This window comes from Pristis pectinata, chromosome 15, assembly GCF_009764475.1.
Source record: "Pristis pectinata isolate sPriPec2 chromosome 15, sPriPec2.1.pri, whole genome shotgun sequence".
Taxonomy (NCBI): domain Eukaryota; kingdom Metazoa; phylum Chordata; class Chondrichthyes; order Rhinopristiformes; family Pristidae; genus Pristis; species Pristis pectinata.
This window is the reverse complement of record NC_067419.1, coordinates 28,349,434-28,375,041: the sequence shown is the minus strand read 5'-3', so window position 1 is coordinate 28,375,041 and position 25,608 is coordinate 28,349,434. Positions and strand designations below refer to the sequence as shown.

General features: G+C 38.4%; 1 protein-coding gene across 12 annotated transcripts in view; it reads right to left on the bottom strand.

Moving 5' to 3' along the window:
• Window positions 1–1,085: 1,085 nt before the first annotated feature.
• Window positions 1,086–25,608, bottom strand: part of LOC127578202 (suppressor of tumorigenicity 7 protein homolog) — a 147,633-nt gene continuing 123,110 nt past the window's right edge. For 9 of the 12 annotated variants that reach the window (XM_052029919.1, XM_052029916.1, XM_052029920.1 and 6 more), the window contains 9 exons: window positions 24,501–24,655; window positions 22,034–22,131; window positions 21,151–21,265; window positions 17,890–17,962; window positions 17,125–17,227; window positions 16,592–16,742; window positions 12,641–12,733; window positions 10,943–11,082; window positions 1,086–1,409 (listed from right to left, as the gene is read on the bottom strand). In XM_052029919.1, the coding sequence (XP_051885879.1) occupies window positions 1,314–1,409; window positions 10,943–11,082; window positions 12,641–12,733; window positions 16,592–16,742; window positions 17,125–17,227; window positions 17,890–17,962; window positions 21,151–21,265; window positions 22,034–22,131; window positions 24,501–24,655 (1,024 nt within the window). In that variant the 3' untranslated portion in view covers window positions 1,086–1,313. Of the gene's footprint in view, window positions 1,410–2,399; window positions 2,453–10,942; window positions 11,083–12,640; window positions 12,734–16,591; window positions 16,743–17,124; window positions 17,228–17,889; window positions 17,963–21,150; window positions 21,266–22,033; window positions 22,132–24,500; window positions 24,656–25,608 lie in introns of all 12 variants that reach the window. The other 3 variants (XM_052029922.1, XM_052029918.1, XM_052029927.1) reach the window with 3 other exon arrangements.

The window sequence follows — 25,608 nt, the reverse complement described above, 5'->3', positions numbered from 1 at the left end:
TTTCCCTGGTTGTTCTTTTGCCCTTAATATACTGATAGAAAACCTCCCAAGGCAAAATATGAGGTGTTGTTCCTCCAACCTGCGTCTGGCCCCAATGTGGCAGAGGAGGTGGCTATAGATAGACATGTCCTAAGTCTCCAACTTGGTTGCCTCAACATCCATTTCTCTAATTTCCGGTAACCCCACCCCTTCTTTTTCTCCCCCTCCCCCACTCCTTTGTCTTCCCTCCCCTGCCTTGATGACCTGCCCATCTCCTCTCCTCCCCCATCCTTTATTCCATGGTCTACTGTCCTCTCCTACCAGATTCCTTCTTCTTCAGCCCTTTGCCTCTTCTACCTATCACCTCTCAGCTTATTACATCTCCCCCCCCACCCACCTACCTTCCCCCTCTCACCTGCTTGCGTGTGCTCCTCCCCCTCCCCCACCTTCTTATTCTGGCTTCTGCCCTCTTTCTATCCAGTCCTGATGAGTTCCTCCAGCACTTTTTTGTGTATTGATCCAGATTCCAGCATCTGCAGAATTTCTTGTGTCTCCAGTAAAGTCCCATTGTTCCGGTGAATGTAATTTTCCCAAGTTCCTCCCTCCTTTGCAATTCCTGATTTACAGCTATTTCTGGAATGTTATGTGTATCCTCTACATTGAAGACTGATGATGTATCTAATTCATCTATCTTCTTACTTTCTAATTTTAAATCACCAACTCATTTTTGAAAGGACCAACACACACTTTCTTAACTCCTTCCTTTTTTAAATATCTGTGGAAACGTTCACCATGTTTTCACATTTATAGCTACACAACTGTGAGATTTTTATCTTGCACTTGAAGTGAAAATTTGGTAAGTTCAAAATGTATACTCACCGACCCCTTTCCATCTATCCCCACTCACTCAGTCACCCCCACACTCATTCACACACAGACAAGATTAGTTCTGTGAAATTATTAGACTGCAATTGGTAAACCTCAGGAGTGGTTGTATTCCCATAAGGTAGGAGGCGATATATTGAATATGAAAGAGCAGACATGGATTCTGCACAAGAGAAGTTCAAAGAAATGTGCCCTTGTACTACACAAAAGTTAAACTTTATTTTTGTGTTTTTTTATTTTTGTAGAATTTTGCTAATGGCAAAATAATAAAATAGAACAACAACAACTTTGTTTGGTACAACATAAAACATGTCCACATTAGAACAAAACATAACATATAGAGTCTTTAACTTAGATTTTCATCCACTTTTTCATGCTGCCTTGCATTCTGCAACATATGAGCTTGGCACAGGTGTCATGGTAATCAGTCTATCACAAGTCCTTTCTTCTTAGATTCGTGTCAATTGATGCCACAGGCTGGAAGGCAAGATACTTTCAACCTTTTCCATCACAAAATTTAATGGAGCAAACAGCGTACTGAGAAACTGCAGGGACAAATAATGGAAAATCCTGTTTAAGGAGAGAGTTAAGTGTAGAAAACAAACATTCAAAACAGAAAGCAAACTTGAGAGATGTGGATTCAAGGGAATGTTTCAGCAATTAATTTCATTCAGGCAATTACAGATCACTTCAGCATACGTAGAAATTAAAGAGCTCCACGTACTCTTCACTCCAGCTCCACAATAGATGCATCTACGTTTCATTCTACAGCAAGCAATGCAATGGACCCAGGTCCTAACATTTAATGATGACTTTCCCTTACTGCTGTACTGACTGCTCGACACTCTCACTGCTACCACATTTTGGATGAGCTGGCGCTAATGGAAGAGGAGTCTCGTGGTATCCTTAACAAGTTCTCCCTTAAGCAATAATTTTCTTTTGACATGCTGATGCTCTGGTCTACTAAACCAACTTTTGGTTGCAATTCAATGAATTCATCAGTTGAGAAGAGATCTGGGATAAAAAGGAAGTGATAACTTGCTTTATTAATAGATTTTCCTTCATTTTAGACATAACAGATAACATGCAAGATCAGTTGGTGATTATTTGAGGAAATACTTTGCTAATTGTTCACTCAGGCTATTTCAAGGGACAACATTAGCTTCCTAATTCCACAACCTAATCAACAGATTAGTTTGTAAGCACTTAATCACTAACACTGCATAAATTACCCTGTTGTTAACATTAGATTTCAATGCTAATACTGTTAAAATCCAATTATCAAGCGAGAACTTAATATATTAATTTTCTAACTCTAACAGAACTCCAGGCTGTTCCAGAGTCATCCCCAGATCATGGTTTGAGACAAAACTCACTGGAAGAAACAATAGAAAAATTTGAAGTGCAAACAAAGTAAGAAAAAAAGTGGTCACACTTGTAAACTATTTAGAGCTACACAGTTAAATATTTAAAAACCTCAAAAGGGACTAAAGCATCTCCTCCCCAGTCCACACACTTCTTAGTCTGCTGTTTACCTGAATGGATCTGAAATCGCCTGTGCTTCTAGATTTTGCAGCAGGATCTACCCCTGGGGAAAGTAAACACAAACACACCCATGGGCCAGAGTGATCTGTTGTTATGGTGATTGCTACCTCCTTGAGGTTGCTATCCAAAATCAAGTCAATATTCTCCTTAATGTCCCACGAATGAATGTTTTCCCAAGGCGTACAACTCAAAAATGTATAAAACAGTGTATAGAAGTTTTTCTTTCATCTGACTACCATCTATGAACTTCTACTATTAGAATTTAGGCTGACATCAGTTCCATATGATTTACATAGAACAGTACAGCACTGGACAGGTCATTCAGCCCATGATGTTGTGCTGATCTTGATGCCAATTTATATTAAAGATCCTCCTCCTGTGTATCATCCACATCCATCCATTCCCTTCATATTCATGTGGCATCTGATCTAAGTGCTTCCACTTGCTTCTGATGGAAAAGTTTCATTTGTAGCTGAGGACTGAAACTGTGTATTAAGTGCAACACTTAATAGGCCTCTGCTTTGCACTGGATAATTTTTTATTTGCAGGTGTTCAAGGCAAAATTAAATTACCGGCAGATTCTCCCAATAAACTGTTCAGTGGCAAAGTGAAGGGCTGAATAGAGGAATACTGAGCACAAACCTAACTGATTTGTGAGTTACTTCTTGCAAATTTTAATACCCATTGAGACATAAAAGTGGGAACAAGGTACAGAATAAGATGCCCGAATGGTTGAAATTTGAATGATTTCTATGCACAGTATGAAGGCTAGAAAGCCCCACATCTTTCAGATGCAATTTAGGGATGTAAGATTGGCAATCAGATAACTGTAGAACCTAGTTTGATGTTTTATGCAAGTTTGGACACTCCTCATCTCATTTACACTGTTAAACACATTCACTGTAAATACAGATACTAACTAAGTCCAGCTGTCAGTGCAATTTCTTGTACTGTCTTTTAGGGAAAACTGCAAACTATTTTATCAGTAAATGTAAAAGATTCTCAAGATTGTTTTCTAACTTTGAGAACACTGAAGGATTCTTACTCAAAAATATCTCATTAGCTGCAAAGAAATTTGTGTTATCTTGCATTTGAAAGGCAAGCCTTTCTTCTTTAGAAGAATATTGAAGTTGCATTTTGCAGTTAACACGTGAAATTTTAGAAACAATTTAGAAATATCTCAGTACCCAAGTGAATTGATCCAATGCAGTTTTTCCAAAACAATGATTTGCCATGCCTGATATATTTGTTCTTGTTACATGTGAAACAATTTATTTTCATCATGGATATTCTGATCCACAATTAAGACACTTCAATTATGATCACTGATATTTTCTCTGACAAGAATATACTACATGACTTGATAAACAAATGCTTCAGGTACACTTTGTAAAAAGAGATTTCAGTTTTTAAGATTTCAAATTACATGGGGTAAAACAAAATTAGAAAATGCTGGGGAGACTTAGCAGGTCAGGCAGTATACATGGTGAGAGAATGAGTTAACATTTCAAGTCAACGACCCCATCAGAGGTCACTGACCTTAAGTATTAATTCTGTTTCTCTCTCCACAGGTGTTGCCTGACCTTCTGAATATCCCTGAGCGTTTTCTGTTCTTATTTCAGATTCCTACCATCTACTTTTTGCTTTTCAATTTCAAGGAGCAAAATTTGGCCAGGATCTTCTCAATCAGTGTTACAGTCAGAGTTGTACAGCATAGAAACAGGCCCCTTGGCCCACTGGGTCCATGCCGACCATCATGCCCATCTATACTAACCCCACTTGCCTGCAGTAATTCCATATCCCACCATGCCTTGCTCCTTCAAGTACCTGTCATGATGCCTCTTAAATGTTGTTACTGTTCCTGCCTCCACCTCCTCCTCTGGCAGCTCATTCCAGATACCGACTCTTTGTATGAAAAATTTACCCCTCAGATTCCCTTCAAGCCTCCTCCGTCTCACCGTAAACCTATACCTTCTAGTTTCAGACACCCTACCATGGGAAACAGACAGTGGCTATCCTTCCTGTGTATGCCTCTTGTAATTTCATATACCTCTATCATGTCCTTTCTCAGCCTCCTTCGCTCCAGGGAATACAGACCCAGCCTATCCAATCTCTCCTGATAACTCAAGCTCTCCAATCCACACAACATCCTTGTGAATCTTTTCTGCACCCTCTTTAGCTTCAATAAAATTGTTCCTATCATGTGGTGATGAAATGCACACAATACTCCAAGTATGCCTAACCAATGTTTTGTACAACGGTAACATGGCATCCCAACTCTTGTACTCAATGCCTCGGCTGATGAAGGCAAGCATACCATAAGGCTTCCTCATTTGTTTCTGACACGTTGCATTCTTCATCATTGATATTTCAGAACAACTAAAAAAAAATCACAAAATTTCCTCAGTAGAGTCCAGTGATTAAGTTAGCCACACAGACTGGGAAGATACCAGGTTCAGAACCCAGACTGAACTGGGCTAGCTGATTTTAGCAGGACTGACAGGTGTTACAATTAAACTGAGTATGCCTGAGTAAAGAAGAACATCATTCCAGGGCCCTTTCCAAGGTTTTCTCATGAAGAGGATTGATGAGGCCAATACCAATGAGGTTGTGCATTTCCAAAAGATGTTTGATGAAGTGCCATTTAATAAGCAGCAAAATTGAAGCCAGTGGAATAAAAGGGGCAGTGTAGCAAAGATGTGAAATTGGCTTAAGGTCAGGAAAACTGCGTGTTGGGGAAATGATTGTTTTTCAGGCTGGAAAAAGGAATGTAGTGGTATATATAGCAATGACTTAGACTTGAGTGTACAGAGCACTACTTCAAAATTTGCAGGTGACTCAAAACTTGGAGCTGTGGTAAACTGTGAGGAGAATAAAAATAGACTTCAAAATGGATATAGAGAGGCTGCCAGAAGGAACAGACACCAGGGAGATAAAATGTAATGCAGGGAATTGCCAAATTCTTTTGGTGGGAAGAATAAGGAAAACCAATACAAGATTAAATGTACATTCCAAAGGAACACCATTCTAAAAAGGAATGCAGGAACACAGAGACCTGGGTATGTATATGCACAAACCTTGGAAACTGGTAACAAATGTTAATAAAGTAATTAACAAGGCATACAGAATTATATGCTTATACATGAAATCAAAGGGCAAAAAGGTGAGAGAGCTTTGTTGAACCCTGGCTTGGCCACAACCACATTGTGCCCGATTCTGGTCACCATACTAATGGAAGTATGTGAAGTCCCTGGAAAAGGTGCAGAAAAGTTTTAATGGAATGGTTCCAGGAATAAACTGGGATTGTTCTCCTTAGAACAAAGAAGGGTGAGAGATGGTCAAAAATCATTAAGGTTTTGGAAAAAGTCAATAAAGAGAAATCATCTCCATCTGAGAATCAGAGAACACTGATTTATGGTGATTGACAAAAGGACGGGGATGACAGAGAAATTATTATTTTCAGGAAGCATGTCACAATATGGAATTCACTGCCTGAAAGGGTGGTGAAAGCAGATTCAATCATCACTTTGAACAGGAACGTGGATAGGTAGACAAACTGCAAGGCCAAGGGGAAAGACTTAAGGAATGGGACTGACTGTATTGTTCAGAGAGGACCAGCAAATGCTTGATGGATCAAATGGTCTTCTTCCATGTTGCAACAGATAAAATACATGACTCAGGAGGTCATTCAGCCCACAGCATCTTTGCCAGTAGAAAGGTAGTCCCAGGTCTAATCTCAATTTGCAGCATTTGGTCTGTACCTCTGCAGTTTTGTCTCTCTACCCAGCTCCTGAAGTAAACATTCAAACAGTTTAATTGTGATGTAAATTTCTGACTCAATACTACCCTTTCAGGCAGTATTTCAGATCCTTACCACTCTGGGGAAAAAAAATCTTCTCTCCTCTATCCTTTTACTTACCATGTTATAATTCATGGCCCCTGATTTTTTTTTACTCTCTACTAAGAGACACAGATCCTTCCTATTCAATCATAGTTTTATACATTTTAATTAAATCTCCCCCACCCTTCTCTGTTCACAACCCAATCCTAGCAACCCTTCCCCGTAATTACAATATCCCTGTCCTGGCAACCTCTGTGTATAAATCTCCTCTGCACACCCTCTACTGTTATCACATTTTTCATGTAATGTGGTGACCACTACTGGATGCAGGACTCAAGTTGTGGACTAACTGCTGTTGGAGATAGTTTTGTTTAAAGTATACAGTTCTCCCATAACCTCCCTGGATAGAAGAATGGAGCTGGAGGACAGCTAACAATGTATAGTTGTTTAATAGGGGTGCAAGAGATAAACTGAGTAAGTACAAGGGCATTTAATTTAACTTTGGTGGTTGGCAATTGGAATCAATTCTGCAGGACTCCATAGACTTTGTTTGAAAAGACACAGGTCAATTGGTTAAGGGAACGTTATATCTGACTTATGACTGAATTATTTGCTGTCAATGACAAGGAAGGTTGATGATGACAGTGTGTTTGATTTTAGCAAGATTTTTGACAAGGTCCCACATTGTGGGCTGATTAAAAAAAGCGCATGGGATCCAGAGAGGGTGGCTCAGTGGATCCAGAACTATCTCTATGGCAAGAAGCAAAGGGCAGTGGTTGACAGGTATATTCCCTTTCCAATAGGATTCCACAGGGGTCAGTACTTGGTATCTTGCTGTTTGTAGTATATGTTAATGATTTAGACTTAAATGTAAAGGGTATGATAAATTTTGGATTCAATACAAAAAATGCCTGTGGGCCATGGAAGGAGGAAAGCTTTAGATGGCAGGAAGGCAGGTGGACAGGCATTTGGATGGGAAAGTGTCAAATGGAATTCAATCTGAAGAGGTGTGATGCACAAGGTAAAGGAATATGTGATAAACGGGATGATACTGAGTGGTGTGGACAAGCAGAGAATCCCAATCTGATGGAGAGTTGTGTCAGTGTCAGGTGGCAGGAAGATCCCTTGCTTCACATCTTCTGCACCATTCCCCTTCCCCCTCACCCAAAGAAACAGCTCCTTGCACTCACTGGCAAAGCTCATGCAAGAATAACAGCTACCTAATAAAGTACAAGAGAACAACATGTGCTTGTGAAACCTTACCTGGATTGACACTCTAGAACTCAGCTCTACCACAATCTGTAACTTCGTTGCCTGGCACACCCTCTCCACCATAACCATCAACCCTGGTTCAATGAAGAGTGTGTACAGGAGCTGACCAGAAGCAGCACGAGACATTCATAACAGTGAAGCTCCAAACTGGTGAAACCACAACAAAACTGCATGTGTACTACAATGAGTGACTTGTTTTTTGTCTCGCCAATGTTTTCCAACCATATACTGTATGTGACAAAGGTCATGAGTGTGAAGGAGTGCTTTCTGGTCTGGATGAACGCAGCACCAACAACCCGGAAATTCAATGCCTTCTGGACAAAATAACCTGCTTGATTTGCACACCGTCCACTCCCTCCACCATTAACGCACTGTGATTATTCTGTAGGTCATCTGCAAAATGCACAGAAACAATGTGCTTTGACATATCCCCCAATCCTATGACCCCTACCTTATGCAAGAATAAAGGGCAGCAAGGGTATGGAAAAACCACCTCCTCCTGATCTGTCCACCCCTCCATCATCCAGACAGGATTACAAACTTCCTGGACATTTCATCACATGATCTACCACTTCAAATCAGTCCATGCTGTCAAATGAACTTTATTCTTAATGAAAATTCTATTAAAATGAATAAATAAAAAGTTTAACAGAAGTATTTTTTTCTGAAATCCCTTCAATCTGCTAATGGCTTGCTCACAGCAGTGACCAGAAGATTATTTCCTAATTTCCACAGACGCCAGGGGAGTTGAATGGCTAGCAATCCTAGAACTAGAGTGAGCCAAACACGGGGGACAAGAGGGTGAGAAAGCTCATTGTCCGTTTTGATAGGTGGGAAATTAAACTCAACCACAGATCAATGGTCAAATTCACTGGTAAATGAACAGTATGCAGCAGAGGCAATTACAAACTGCTACCATGCTTCTCAAACTGCAACAATTTACTTTCATCTCCTGTACTAAATATCAACATTTGAAATGCTATCATTTATTTATTACGTAGGCAATTGTAATCGTTGCTCTTCTGACCAGGCTCCATATTAGTGTTGCAAACTGACTAATGAACTGAGCACAGACAAGTAAATAGAAAACCTATAGGCAGCAGCTCCCAAATGCACCATTGTCTGTCAAGAGGTCTACAAAAAGTTATGGCCCTGCTCTCTCACAAACCAGAGATTTCTTCAACGATGAAAAAGTTATCAATCAAACTTACTGCTTAAATAGCAAAATGCCTGGAGTCACTCATGCAGCATGTTTAAATTAAAAGACTTCTCTCACTGCCAATAAATAAAGCATCCTGTCCCATCTGAATGCTGCCAAACAACTATATCCAGCAGCATTAAACAAAAAGGAGCAGCCTATCATGTACAAAAGTCCTATACAAATATTTCCTGATGGGAAAGCTTTCTGTAATTTTTTAAATGCAAATGCTATTTTTAATTAGAGGTGTGCAAGGAAGGCAAAATCTAATAACTAATCAACCACAGATGTCAGAACTTTATTTTGAGATAAGCAGTATGGTGAAGTAGTGAGAAAGGTGAAAAGTCATTAAGAAGTAGCATTGATTTCCATTGTAATAACTCATTTCTAATCAATTGTATGTTTTCTTCTTGCACTCGGTTGTAAATCAATAATGACCTACTTGCGTTGAATAATATCTTTAACACAATAACACATACCAGGCTTTTTATATGTGTGCTCCAAATAAAATTTAACACCATCACACGACCCATTATTGCTTGGTTGTGGAACTTGGCATCTTGCTGTACCTATTTTATGTCCCTAACCTGGAGAGTTAAACGCCATGCAAAAGCCTTCATGCTCAGGACACTGGACACCACTATGTATATATGTGAATGTGTCAGATATTACAGTATATAATCCATGATTTTAGAGACAGATGGACATGTGGCACGTACAGTCTACTTAATCTACTCTTATTGAGATTCTAAGCAATATTCTGCTCAAGAGTCACAGCTCATACCATGAACTTAGTACAGCCATGTCACAAAGGTGAATTCCTTTGATCTGACTTCCCTTGATCTTTCAAAATGCTCATTATAACTGTGTGGAATTTTATAAGGATGCCCTCATGTGAAAAGGAATAAAAACAAAAATGAGAAAGTAGCAATTATGTAGTCCTGGGCTGGTAAAAACCTTATGGTTTTGTGGCATTTCAGCAAACCACCTCTGCACATGAGGGTGACTACACAAATGTTCTCCAGCTTAGCAAGGACAGTCAGAAACATAAGGGTAACATCAAAAAGGACCTTAATGACACAAGGTAATTCTGAATTGTTTGCTGTTTCTATTTCCTTATGCCACTGAACTACAAAGGCCTTGCACTTACAACTGCATACTATCAAGACAACTTGATAGTATTTAATTTAATTAAATTTGAAGAAAAATGTTAATGGTTCATGTTAATTTGTTACAGGTATTCCAATTTTTAAGCAGATTATCACTTTATTGCTTTGAATAATGCACAAATGCACGACACCTTCTTAACAGCAGTGGCAGAGAGTCAGCTATCTTTCAATACTTGTCATTGTAAACTGCTACTTCAGTCACACTGCTGCCAAATCAGTTCTTAAGTGTCTACCTTAAAAGAGGTATTTGTGTTTGACACAGTTTAGCCTTATTGGAGCATGTGCTATCAGCTAAGGTAAAGGTTAGTGAAAGATCAAAGAATTGTGATTTTGATATGTCTACAGTTGTCACAAGGGTCCTTTAGGCACCCACACACAAACATCATCACTTTGCAGTCAAGGGAACTTCTATCATTAGACTTATTGAGTAACACAATGGACACACACCACTCCGGACACAAAAGTCAAAAACTATGCACCCAGGGCTCAGGTGGTTTAATATGTTAAGGACAAAGGCTTTCATGTTGTGACCTGGGTTCAAATTTTGTCAAAACTTTGACATCAGAGCACAGCTGTTACATGAGGTTGAAGACTATGTAGATTAAATTTGTCAGCTCAAGGCTCTCTGGTTCATATGATAGGTACATTTTTTAAAAAAAAACTCCAGAAACTTTTTGCAATACCTTAAGTGCAACAGTTTTGATTTTTTAAAATTCCCCTTTTAGCGGGCAACCAGCCTTTGACACACACCTCCATTGCATAACGTGCAAGGAAACAACATCAGTATGATGCTGTGACCGACCGTCAAAAGCTGAAAACTATTCTTCGTTTGTTTACACAATCTCAAAAAGAGGCAATGACTTGCTTTCCTGTTTATTGGGCCAAGTGTGGATCTCTGACAGTCATCTACAAAGAAAATTTCTCAAGAGCTTGGAGTACAGTCAATATCACAGTACCAAGAATGATTATATTCATACTGCAGACAGCATTTGAAAAAAGCATAATTTAATGTGGTAGAACTGGTAAAGTGTAAGAAACTACACAGTTACTTACAGCTTTTGCAAAGACTCCCATGAGCTCTGGAAACTGATGTGTGAGGAGGGCCAACATGGCAGTGAAGGAGCACAGGCCTGCTGTGAACAGGATGAAGAATGGCAGCTCCTTCTTGGGGTACACTGAAACTTCATGAAACGCTGGATATGAACAGACAGTATCAGATAGGTAGAGAGAGAGAAATAGATGGAGAGAAATAAAGTAGAGAGATGCACAAAAAAAACAAATAAAAATGGAAACAGGTGCTCAGAAGCAGTGAATCAACAGAGTAAGAAATAGAAACCAAGAATAAGTTGCGACATAATACAGGAAAATGACAGGAATGAATGCAGATATTTAAACATAACTTTAATAAATACTTTTGTAAGTGATATGAAAAATGATTGCTGTTTTAAGTTAATTGTTTTACGTTCAAAGACATTACACAGATACTGCTAGATTCAAACTATGAATTAAACACAATTAAAAAGGGATAGAAAAATGAATAATTACTAAGGCATGCTAAAGGGATGAAACAGCAGCAAAGCAATAAGGTACTACTTTAGTGCATGCAAGAATATTCTTATATTAGGTCTTTTTAATTTCCATCTTTTTAACAAAGCAATTATCTAAAGTATGCTTCCAAATTGGCTTATCGTATGTTAATGCAATGAACAATATCACAAGGATGTGAAATTGCTTTATGGAAAGCTTAGGGATAAGGAGAAACAACAATGAGGCTGCTGGTGGTTATGGTAACAGGTTGTATCATGTGGCACCTTTAATTGAAGAGTTTCCAAAGGAACTTTAATTGTATTTATGAGAAAGGAACGGAACTCTGAGATGAAAGAGATCAAAGAGTGATGTAAATTTGGTCACTGGGTGATGGCTTTGACATGGTTTTTTGAAGGAGAGGGAGCAGGGCAGTTTAAGGAACAAATTCCAAAGAGTGAGGTGCAGATAGCCAAATTGCATCATCAATAACGAAATGAAGGGAGTCAGAATACATTAAAAGATAAAGACAGAGTGTTGGAATATTCAGCAGTGGGATAATGGGAGAAACCCAGAGCTGAAGAAGATTACAAAACAGATTAGAGTAAGAACATGATGAATTTACAGATCAGGATTTGAATTTGAGTTCAATGCTTCAAGAAGTTGCAAAGCACAGGAGAGATTAGTTTAGGCTATCAAACCTGTATCATCTCTTCAAAAGAAGCATCCAACCTGTCCTACTTTGCTGCTTTTTCCCCCATTTCAATTGACTGGTTACTAGATGGGGAGCCCATGTAGTTTGGTGGGAACAAGGGTAATGGATCATTGGTATAGAACATATACAGCTAAGTTATTAATAACCGTGGGCACAGAATACTTGGACACGTGTTGTGAAGGACTGCATAGACTGTAGATGGGCATTTTGTGTGGACAAAGTGATAAATGTGGAGTAATACATTTTAGCAATAAAACAAGGAAAGGAAAAAAAAGGTAAAACTTTACATGTTGAAGACGGAAGAGATACATTTGTAAGTACACCGGTAGTAATGTTAGGGGATGGGGACAACCCAAAAGACAAAGTTTATTTGGAAAATCAGTGTTATTTTATTTGGAATTTGGAGGTGACTTATTTATATAAATTTGAAACAGAAACATCGAACTAACAACCACCACTATCTCAAAGAAATTTCGAGGTAAGCAGAAACATGGATTACTTCATTAACTTACATGGTAGCAATTCTCTGTCAGCAGTTTCTGTGCAGATTGGATATGGATAGAAAAGATGACCTTTTTCCAAGGGATAGGGGATCATTCGGAATGCTGAGGAGAGATTATTATTGTAAACATAAACTAAATTACATAGCATTTTAAAACATGGCCTACGATTTTACATCAATCTCCCTTCCATTGCAAGCATTTTATCCATTCACTTACTCGAGAAACTCACAAAAAAATGAAGCATGCAGAGTGTTTAAAAGTGAGCTCCAGCTCTTTGGTATTTTAACTTGCTATCTAAACAAACATGGTCTTAATCTTTTAAAAAATTCAAACTTGCTTTTACATTTTAACTTCTGGGAATAATTCCTTCACATCTTTGAACACACGTTTCAGATGTGTTTGATAATTCCTTCACGTCTTGGAACCTTATTCATTGAAGAGTAGGAGAATGAGGGGTGCTATGATAGAGGTGTATAAAATCATGAGAGGCATGGATAGGGTGAATGTGCACACAGCCTTTTTCCTAAATTTGGGGAATCAAGAACTAGAGGAGATAGATTTAGGCTGAGAGGGGAGAGATTTAATAGGAACTTGAGGGGCAACCTTTTCACCCAGAGGGTGGTCCATATATGGAATGAGCTGCCAGAGGAAGTAGCTGAAGAATTAACATTTAAAAGGCACTTGAACAGGTATATGGATAAGAAAGGTATAGAGGGTTATGGGCCAAACATGGGCAAATGGGACTAGCTTAGGTAGGAATCTTAATTGGCATGGACCAGAGGGCCTGTTTCTGTGCTGTATGACTCCATAACACAGGATCATGGTTGATTTCTAACCTATCTCCATGTATCACCCTTTGACTCATATTCCTTAATGTAACTGGTTTTTAAAATTCTATCAATTTCAGACTTGAATTTAACAATTGACCAAGTATCACTTGCCATTTGCAGAAAAAAGATACAAATTTCAGTCAGCTGTGTTTCCAAACTTGACTGTTGGGAGGCCCAGCTCTAACCTTTAGATTCTGACCCTTTGTCCTAATTTCCTCGACCAGTGAAAACAGTTTCCCCATCTCTACACTATTGGTTCCCCTAAGTATCTAGAAATTTCAATCAAATCACCTCTGAATTCAGGAAACAACAGTCCTAGTATCTGAAACCTTGGCTTGCAATTTAACTTTTGGAGTCCAGATTTGTTTTCTGGATATCAACACTGTACTCCCTTTGAGGCAATATATCCTTCCAAAGGAGGATGCCCAGAACTGCTCACAAGACAAGTTTTTCACTGTATGTCGGTACATGTGACAATAATAAACCAATACCAATACTCCAGCTCTGGTCCAACCAGCACTTTGCATTGCCATAGCATAACTTCTACCCCTTGTATTCTAGTCCCCTCATCATAGAAGCCAACGCTCCACAGTATTCTTGATTACTTTTTATTCTTGTCTGATCTGAATACATTAACCCCTAAGTTACTTTGGACCTCCACTGCTTCTAGCTCTCCACCATTTAGTATGCACGAGCTTCAATCCTTTCTCAGTCCAGTGTTTGCTACACTGGAATCTATTTGCCAGGTTTGCTCAATCTATTAATCTCTCTTTGTAAAATAATGCTTTTATCAACACAACTGAGAGTGCCATTTACCTATGCATCATTCACAAAACTGGACATGTGGCTTTTGATCCAAACACTTGAGATATTTCTGAATACAGCAAATAGCAATGGCTCCAACCAAGATCCTTGCAGAACATCATTAATCATTTCCTGCCAATTTAGTTACCCGTCCATTATTCCCACTCTCTGTGCCCTGCCATCCAGCCAATTTCTTAGCCTGGATAATAAATTGTTTTCAATTCCATGAGTTTCAGCTCTAGATCAGACTTTCTCAAATGCCAGTTGGAAATCCATGTAACTAATGTTCACTGACACTTGACTAGTGCTTTGGTCACCTGTTTATTAAAAAAATCAAGTGAGGTTTGCTAAGCATGAGCCACTCCTGACAAATCCAGTATGATAGCTCGGTGCTTTTGTGTGTTAACTTTGTCATTCTTTAATAATCAGTTATTTTTCTTCTGCTATTTTAATCACGCAATACTTATAAAATTAGTACTAGGAACACTAGAATTAAATGTAGAACTGAAAGGCGTTGTATTAAGCCATACAGCCCTTCTCATCTTTACTGTGAGCTCACCAATGAAATGTAATGAATGGTGTGAACTGCTGGACGTGCATGGTAAATACAAGTTAATGGCATAGAAAGTTAGAGTTGGTCTGATGTGATTTGGAGGCACTTCAGGTCTGTTCATGCTTAATTACAATCTAAGAACTGCGGTTGCTGGAAATCTGAAATAAAAACAGAAAATGCTAGGAACTCTCAGCAGGCTCTATTTCTCTATGGATAGAGAAATAGAGCCGATACTTCAAGTTTAAGAACCTTTGTCTGATGAAGACTAAGTGTCAGGGTTAGGTCTTCAGAGCCTTAGGGTAATGTGGATAGAATGTGAGTAAAAACCTTCATTATACAAAGAATGATTCTGATCTGTAACTCTCTGCCTCAATGACTAGTAGAAGCAGACTTAATCGGGCGCTTAAGTGGGAATTGGATAGGAGGAATAATCTGCAGAACTACATGTAATGTGCCAGGGAAAGCCACTAACTGGATTGTTCTCCTAAGAGATGGCACGGACATGATGGGCCAAATTTCCTCTGTCTGTGTCATAACATTTCTGTTCCATGATTCTAAACCAGATATGGCTATCGAGACTGTTTCTAATAAAACGCAAACACAAATTGCTCTTGCCATTATTATGGCAGGAAATTATGGAGAAACATTTTATATATAAGCAAGAAACAGTCTTGGGCCTGCACAAACAACCTAGCAACTCACATCAACAGTTCAGACCCCAGTTGGATTCTGGACTGAATTCAACAAAGAAGTTATCAACAGCTCACTCATAACCAGTGAAACGTCTTGGTTTAAAGAAAGAAATATTCTTCAGACAAAAGGTTTGTGGAAAGGAGAATAACCTCTCTGAACTTCCGTAGACTAAACAATTTCCTTTGTACTCCAGAGATAGTCCTCTGGGTCAGGTTGCCATTGAAGTTTGTGGTAACTAATCAATGCTATCTGAAGAGAGAAGACACAATCTATATTGCCACCAAGTGGCTAACACCGGAAGAGCCAATATTGCAATATCTTTCATCTCAAGCAGTTGTTGAAATAAAAATACATCTACAGAGTGTAATTTATGACTTTGGCAATCCAAAGAGCTTTTTGAAATGTAGCACTGGTCTAATATAGAAAGGTTCCCACAGATAATTAACAGATAATCTATCCTAATGATGTTGGCAGGACAACTGGTAGATCAACATTGCTCTTTGAATCAGTCCCACAGGATCCTTTATATCTACCTGATAGGGCAGACCAGGCCTCAGTCTTAATGTCTCAACCAATAGATGGCATTCCAACAGTGCAGCATTCTCCCTGTCTACGTATTGGAATGGAATTTGAACCTACATTTTTCCAGCACGGAGATGGCAGTGCCACCATATGATTTTGTATGAGCAAAACCGATTCTATGCTCAGCCACTGAGTAGGGCATTTCTGTAACAGTAACTAGGGAGTGGAGGCAAGGCACAAGAGATTCTGCAGATGCTGGAATCTGGAGCAACACACACAAAATGCTGGAGGAACTCAGCAGGTCAGGCAGCATCCATGGAGGGAAATAGTCGACATTTTGGATCGAAACCCTTCATCAGGACGGAGGCAAGAACTGCTCAATTTGAACAAACTACCTATGTGTGGATGCCCCAAACTTAACTGTCAATTGATGCACTCTTACCAGATCTGTGGCGGGAGTATGTTATTTACTTGGGAAAAGAAAACATCACAGAACTAATAAAGTACAATGGATTTGGACTAAATAGCTCTGACGAACAACTTCTAAAAGGCACTTACTTCCCTCCCAAGTACAGTGTAATAGGTTGAGGGCTCCTTCTACCCGTTTCCAGTGTTGAAGATGGAAGAATGCATACGCTATTGCTTCACTGTCTCCTCTCTTCAAAATATGTTCTGGTGGCAGTATTAAACTTTTCATTTCTAATAAATACTAAAGAGAAAGTATTTTTTAAAATATCATTGTATTGGAAAACCATACATTGTAAATAAAGTTATTCAGTTGATCACGTTTTACATAATTATTTCTTTCAGAGTGAACTAAAAAGCCCATATCTGTTATTCCATTTTCAGACAGTATTTTAACACCGTCTTAGAATTAATTTAACTGCGAGTTTTAAGCTGACTTGTCAGTCACTGCAACTTTCCTCACTGCCTTCCAACCCCATAGGTGGTAACAATTCCTTTTTAATGAATTCTCTAATGGCACACTCTAAGAGACTGCAAGTCAATGATACTCCACAGAAGCCCTACTAAAGCACTCCCAGACAAAGCTATTAGAATGAGAGCTAATGGAGAAAAGAGCAGCAACTCACTTTGGGAACATGTGGGTTAAACTCTACTGCTCTGTGTATTGCTTCTACAGCATTCATCTCTGCAGTGCTCAGCCCTCGCCTGGAGGCAGCCTCTGGTGAGAATCTAGAACAGCAGCAAAACCGTTCACCACAATTTATATCATGAAACCATACAGCCCCGTGAAGCACTGACGAACATACAAGATGACACACAGAGCTCCCTGAAGTCTCATAACATAGGAGAGGGACTCAAATATTCAACTGCACCAACTGGTTATTGCTCAGCTTTCACAGGGGTTTAATATATATGTCAAAGAGTTGTCCCTAAACAGTATTAGGAGTCATAGTTAGATCGGGCACGCTTGGGAAAACGTTAGAAGTGAATTGGCCTTCTGTACAACACCCGACTGTCCTTTCCAATCACTTATGACTTTTACTTTCCCCTCATTCCTTAGCTAGAAAGAGACCTTTTGCAGTTTCGAATTAAAAAAACCCATTTACATTGTAAATCCATCAGGTGGTTTACACATAAGTTAAACAATGGAGACTTGGGAGAGATTAATGGATATAATGGATAACCACATGAGATTATAATTTCATAACCACTCCCACACTTATCAAATATCTTTCATTTATTTATTTAGAGTGAGACTTCCAACTTTTAAGTTAATGTACACATAACCTATTTTGAAATTTTTGGGAAAGTATCATATCTGGTCCAGTCTTTTTGATTAAAAATTTCATTCTTGACATTTTTCTAATACTAACAGTTTTAAGGATACTTACTTGTCAGAGACTGCTCTTGCTTTAAGTAGTGCAGCTGTATAACATATTGTTGCTGACTTTGGTAGGCTAATATCTATTACAAAAGGAAAAAGCAATAATTATATGACAGCAGTATAGCACAAACATCTTAACAATACATTGAGTGTTTCCACAAACATTTGTTCTTCATTGGATTGATTTACACATACATTCATTTTGCTAATTGATCCAAAACACTGTATATTATGCAGAAAAAATTCCAATAAATAATCCACCTCAGAAAATAATGTATCATCTTGGTCACATTGTGTCAATTATTTGTGATACCTTTATTAGCTTAGTTGTGTTCAGCTATGTTGCTTATTTCTATAGCATTTTGGAACCCTTGAAATATAAATTACTGCAGACTAAAACAAAATTGTAATCTGTCACAATATGCTGATCAGATAGCACACATTTAATATTTTTCCACTTCTCAAATAACAGCAATGCATTTCCAGTTTTGGATTGTACATGCCTTGAAAGGGAGCTTGGAAGTGCATGCTGCTCTGGGTGGTAAGTTTCATAGCGTTCATAGGCTTTATCACAGTAAGATTCAAATAAGTACTGCAAAAATGGAGAATATTTATTAAAATAAGTTTTAAGGAATTCCTGATTATTATCCCTAAATCATTTCAGATTGGGGTCATAAGTCATTGCCTGGAATTCAAATATTGCCAAACTTTTGCACACAAATTGCAATCCAATAAATTACTCTTTGTATATGTGAACATTTTTTTAAAAATACCCAGACATGTCAAGTGCTTTACTGGCAGAATGTGCATGCTTTTGCAATGATTTTTTTTACGATACTCTGGTGTTACAGTTTGCAAACTGCCTGCTTAACATTCGGTACAGAGAGTCTAAAACGTACATAATGTCATTCTAGACAATATATTACTTTTTCAGCACTCTGTTCTATTTTAAAATAAATCTTCTTAGAATTCTTCATCTGGTAAATATAATGTGTAGTGAAATATTAATAGTGATCACAGACCAAAGCAAAGCACCAAGTATTTTCAATCCTTTGTTTTGTCAGTTTTTTTTCCTCTACTTTGTACCTCTGAGGATTGAAAGAGAACTGGTCACCTTTGCTACCATATGGCCATCAACACTGCTATAGGCAATGAATGCCTGCAGGCACTCAATCATTGAGGGCAATGGAGCCAAATCCAAGTTCATCCTTCAAACCAATAACTTGGCAGATTTTTCCCCTCCCTGATTCAAGGATGCCAGAGGCAATTGTAGCACATCTCTGACTATCTTCCCTGGCATGACTAGCAAAGACTTCCGTGGTCTTTGTTGCTTGCTGCTCCAGTCTGCTGAATTGCCAGAATTTGTAATTAAAACGTATAGCAAATGTATACTCAGAAAAACAGTTTTGTTGATTAAATACTACAGAGCAGAATAGTTAACTGTCGTAAAACAAAATGAGCTAAACATTAACATCACCTTGGCAACAAACTCACATCAGGATGACAAAAACTAACTGGCCTGATAAGCAAACTAACACTAGTTGGCAACATTACAATAAGTAAAACTGAAATGCAACACAAATAAATGCAGATACAGAGGTTCCCAAAATACAACAAGTGAAATAAAAAGTCATTTTCCATGTTATGGGCCACTCCTTGAAAAACCTCAGATATTAGCAAAGTCTTTCCTAATGCAGACTGACCTTCAGAAATCGAATTCACGATGTCATTAATTAAGCCGCGCTCCCTTGAATACACAGCAACGGCAAATATCGATGCTGTTGCTTAGCAATGTGCATAGCAACAAAGATATCAACAATATCATCTTTGGGGGAATTTAACATCAGAATATTAATGCCCAAAACTATCTAATTCTTGCTGATTGATGGTTTCACACCAGCATTCTTCAGGTATCCTTGAAGAATGCTTGCATTAAAACAGAATTGATAGCTAAAACCTATAAGAGCACATGAAATCATTTCTCAAATTATACTAGGAATGAGAATTACAAATAAATTGTTTCACATGATTTCACAAAAAGTCATCAATCTGAGATACTCTCCACAGATACAGACTGACATTCAATTTGTTTCGAGCCTTTTCAGTTTTCATTGAAAATTAGGAGTAATTTTCTTCAGTGCCTGTGAATTCTAACACAGATTGAGAAGTTTGACGTGCAGAATTGTGCAGGTTCTTACAATATGACAAGCTGCGTTATCTTTCAGCCCCTCATTCATTCAAAGACTCTTTGCTTTCCAATGACAAAAGCCCCATCTCCATCACATGTACTGCTGACAAGCAGGCATTTATTGACTCTTTTTAGTTGGTCTGAGAAAAATATTGGCTTGATACAACGCAGTGGATAAGTACATCACTTCATACAACAGTCAAGAGGCAGAGTTCGTTATATTGGTATAGGACAAGAATGACATAAGGTAGCACTAGATAAGGACTGGACTAGTTTTCTTCTTTAAAGAATGTTAGTAAACCATTTGGGCTTTTAAAACATTCCAACTTCATGGTCATATTCACTGATAAGTTATTTTGCTTCTAAATTTTAATGTTGAATTGTGCTGTCTGGATTACTAAGTTAAGACTTTTAATGACTTGTCCAACAAGATAACTGCATAGTCCTCATGATACCTTCTGTCTGGTCATATGTGAATGACATCTCATCATTGATGATCATTACCCTTTCACAGTCAATACAAAGTTATATTATTAAAAATAACTTCAAGCACATCCGCTAAGTTAGAAAAAGCACCACACAGTTTTGTGCTAAGGCATTCAGCCTTAAATATTCCACATTCAATCCCTTCACCTCAGTAACAATTATCACTCTACCAGTTGCCTCAACAATCGTAGGTTAGGGGGAGAAAAACATTGAAGGAATTAATGAATTGCCTGCTATCGAGAGAGGCCTGCTGGAAACTTTACACTTGGAGATGTTGGATGAAGCCATGGATGCATCTACCACTGTCCCCTCCATGATTAAATAGCTTGCAACATTCAGAATCTGGTTTCCCTTTCAAAGAGAGGCTCTGTGGTCATGCTTCTATGGAGCAGTACCTCTAGCAAGAGTCTACAAATTGAAGAGAACAAGGGAGAAAACAGCAATTCTGTACCTATTGGACCACATTATTAAAGTTCTTGTGAAGTGCTTCAGAATGACTTACTGTGTTAAAGACACTGTAGAAACGAAAATTATTATTAAAGCAGAACGATGAAACATCTTCCCACCTTTACTCTAGGATGTACAAGGACTCACCATCATATTTAGCTAATACTGCTTGCACATCAGCATAGGCTTGTAACTCTAAAAGTGCCTCCAGTAAATTTTCATGAATATTGAACATGCTGAGGAGGGGGAATTCCTTCATCAGCTGTAAAATAACCAAACTGAGAGTTACATTGTGGAAGAGGTAATAACACAGAACTTTAAAAAGGAAATTGCAAACTAAGTTGGCAAATTTTGAGTTATGGATTTTCAATAGTTTAGAACTTTCTCCATTTGTGTTGAAGGTTGCAGTAAACTTTGGTCTGATTTTGTATTTTGTGCTGATCCTTCAGTGTATCAATATGTTATCACAGCATATATTAGGTTATTTTGTTCAGCTAGTTTTTCCAAAGACTCTAAATCTAAGTTTAATGCCTGTGAATAGCTTATTTAATTCTTTACAACACTTTGTCCACTGTGTACAACGTTGAGTAATGGGGAGATGTGTGCAGTACTTTGTCAGAATCTAAAAATGTTAATGTTTACCTTTTACAGATCTTTATTTATTGAACAGAAAAACACATTAATTATGCACTAAAACACAATTCTGTTTAAAATTTGAAGTCAGTAAGTTGTCTGCAAGTGCTCAAATAGGAAAAATAGCTCAGAAGGAGAACATCAAGTACCAATATATATTGGCTCCTATGTGTTTTCCTTCATGGCCATGGGTAATGACATTTAAATGGCATGACTAGTAAATACAGCCACAGGCATTCCAGAACCTACATTAGCCTCAAATAGGTGGTAGAATCAGTCTTGTGGTCTTCACATTGCACCAACTTTCTGACAGTTAAAGCATTTCGGCCCAATAAACTGTATATTAGCTGCAATGAGCCTTGCTTGTATTATGCTGTCAATTTCTACTTCTACTCACATCTCGCATCATTTTCACTGCTTCTCTTGTCCTTCCCAGTTTTCTCGAACACATTGCCAATCTTCTTTTAATATAAACTAAGACGTTTGTGTCCCGCCCTGAAAGACAAGCACCATGTATTTAAATGCACATTTTGTTTTGAGAAGACAGCCATTTATTGATGAACTTGGAACAGTGGTTGCTTATTCAGTGCCTATAGCCTGTGCCTCCATTTAATCAGATCAGAGCTGATCTACCTCATTACATCTTCAGTTACTTTGCTGCATCAGAATTCTGCATTTTAAAAAGTAACAACTATTTCTTTACTTTAGTCAAAGAATACTGCAATTTAGCCCTTATTCTGATTTTTTAAAAATATGGTTTAATAAAGTGCATCTACAGAAAAAACGAATACTGTCTGTTTGTAAAAGGATAATAAACTGAAAGATTCATTTGAACCAGATTCTAAGTTTAAAAACTAAATTGAGGACATCTACAATAGGTTTACTTTGGCCCCAGGAGTGTTTATACATTCTGAGGTTCCTTCAATTTTCTCTTCTTTTTTCTAACTATTATTAATTTGTGCAAAGAGATATACGAGTGAATGCAAAATGTTGTTTGACCAAGAGACTGTAAAAAGTGTTTTCTGTCCTCAAGAGGATACTAGGCTTTCTTGTCTCTTATCCTCCGATCTGAATTTACACCCATGTAGCCTGTCTGTCACTACAAGACAGGGCTTTACAAGGTATCCATCTGACAATATCCCTCACCTAATTACTCAACAATTTAATCATCTGATAACACAGCAGGATTAGGAAGAGCTCTAAGTGGAAATATAAATAAATATGTCATTATCAGAATACATTTCAGGAGGTTTTACCACTCAGGGTAATCATGGCCACTTTTTCTCAGGATGAAAATGAGAAAGCTGAGTGCACCTGAATGCAACAATAACAAGAACAAGATTATGACCAGAAACATCTGCCAGTGCCACAATTCCCTGTCTTATACTCTCATCACCATGTCTTTGATTCAGGTTGGTTTAACTCCCTGTTTTTTCCCCCATCTTGAACCAGGTTGTTCTGTGTTCCACACCATTACCTGACAAAAAATAAAGCTTCAAACATTTACTCCCTGGACTCCTACACAAGCTATGTTTAGCTTGGTTGTCTGGAACAGAGCAAAAGGCAGGGGTTGCTACCTTGCTTTTCCCTCTTAAGTACTAGGGAATTAAAATGGTAGAACTTAACTTCTTAGTGTCACGACTTCTAAATAACACATTCTCATGAGATGCTGTGCAAATACATAATGAGAAAGTGAAAAATAAATACATGACTGTGGAGGGAAATGAAGTAGGGCATTATTTCCATAAGCGAGTTATGGTCTGTCTTGTGAATGGCGATAAAAAATTTACTGCCATCTCCCCACAGATTTAATTTATAACACCCCAATGGTCTTAAAGTAACACTAAAATTATTTAATTGTGTAGCTTTATTTATTTAGTTTTAAATGGACTATTGCAAACACAGTGGTTGTTTTACTATTCCACATTACATCATCTGCTTCTCACCTTTTTGAAGGGATGATCAATTGTTTCCTAAATAAAAATGAAATGAACGCAGCAAGTTTAGACCAAGATATTAATATTCACACCAGTCGCCTTCGAGATTCAAGATTTTAAAAGATATTTTGAATGTGAAAATTCTTAGATTAATTTAAACCTTGTTGGTGTTTAGGACACTTTGCAGAATATCAATGTCTCAAACTGTGCCCCACTAATACCCCCAACTTAAGTAACTCAATAACAGGAAAATCAGTGGTTCTTCACACTATCCCCAGAGAGGTTTGTGTCCTCTGTCACCATCTCCCTACATTCTCTGAACCTGAGGGGAATGCTGAATTCTCAACAAAGACATTTAAATAATCAGCTTCTTCTCAGTGAAGGATCTCTAAATTCCAGTCCTTTCTTTCAAGGTACTTTAACAGCCCTTCCCAAACTGAATGTGGAATCCCACTCCCTTGAAGTCAAGAAATTCCAGTAACTCCCAACACCTATTTTCCAGAGACCTCCACCAAACAGAGTAAAGTATCACTTTGATGTCCGCTTTAATAGATGTGCAGAATAACAGCCACCCTGCCTTCTTTACAGCAACTGTAAGTGCAGTAAGTACTACAGCTGCAATGCTCTCAACACAGGTGGCAAGCAGAGTAACTGGCAAAGTATATCTATATCAAACTTGTTCTTAGCACCTTGGCTATATTCTCCTGGCACTTATATTTCTACTGCCAATACTGTATCTGCTCCATAATCACCAGCAACAGTCCCCACTCAGGTATTTCTTTTATTTCCTATTTTGTCTAATCTACATCGTGACCTTTTGCAATCTCTAACCAAAAGCTCCAAGAAATGAAGTAAGAGAGACCTTGTGTGAACCAAAATTGAAATCAAAGGTGGACAGTTTCAGTTTGCCACAGGCAGGGTACTTACTGTGTTGTGCTTCATACTGTGCTCCGTGATGCTGCAGTTGTTGACTGCGTCTATAACAAACCTCTCCTGCCTTTAGTGCCTGCTTAAAAAGTCTTTCTGCTTCCACAATGGTAGTAGCTTCTTCTTCAGCCAAAAGAATATATGCAGTTGCACACCTGTAAAAAGATTTATACCTTATTACACTTGGGCTCTTCTGAAATTACTGCACTGATAATGTTATAAAATGGGCTTTCTTTACATAAGCTGACTTGTTTTCAGCATATGACTGTCACTGGAAAAGTCAAGATTTATGGGTCATGCATCACTCTTACATCTTCATTCTCTCTACCAACAGTGCACTGGCTGCACTGTGTACAAACTGCAAAATACCCTACAGTTACTCGCCTAGGCTACTCAGATAGCCTCTCCCAAACCCATGACCTTCACCATCAAGTAGGTGAAGGGCAGCAGGTACATGGGACACAACCACCAGCAGATTTCCCTCCACAACCCTGACTTGGAAACGTAATGTCATTGCTTCATCATCACTGGGGCTAAATCTTGAAACTCCCTACCCAATAGCGCTGTGGAAATACCTTCACCAGAAGGACTGCAGCAGTTCAAGGTGGAGGATTGCCATTACACTCTCAGAGTTTTAATTATCCTTGAATGGAGTGATTGGCTAGGCCATTCCAAAGGGTCAATCTCTTTGCTGGAGACAGAAATCAGACCAGCAAAATAAGAACAGATTTCCTCCCTCAAAGGACATTGGTAATGTAAGGGTCTTTGGCCTTAGCCAACAAATGCAACGTTGATTCTCCACATTTAGCAGTGGTCTCACATAGAACAGTTCAGCAAAGGAACAGGCTCTTTGGCCCACGATATCTGTGCCGAACACGATGTCAAATTAAACTAAATCTCTTCTGCATGCACATGATCAATATCTCTCCATTCCCTGTATATTCATGTGTCTACCTAAAAGCCTCTTAAGCACCACTATCATAACTACTTCCACCACTACCCCTGGCAGTGTGTTTCAGGCACCTACCACCCTCCATGTAAAAAAACTTGCCCCAGACATCTCCTTTAAACTTTCTCCCTCTCACCTTAAACGTATGTCCAAATGTGC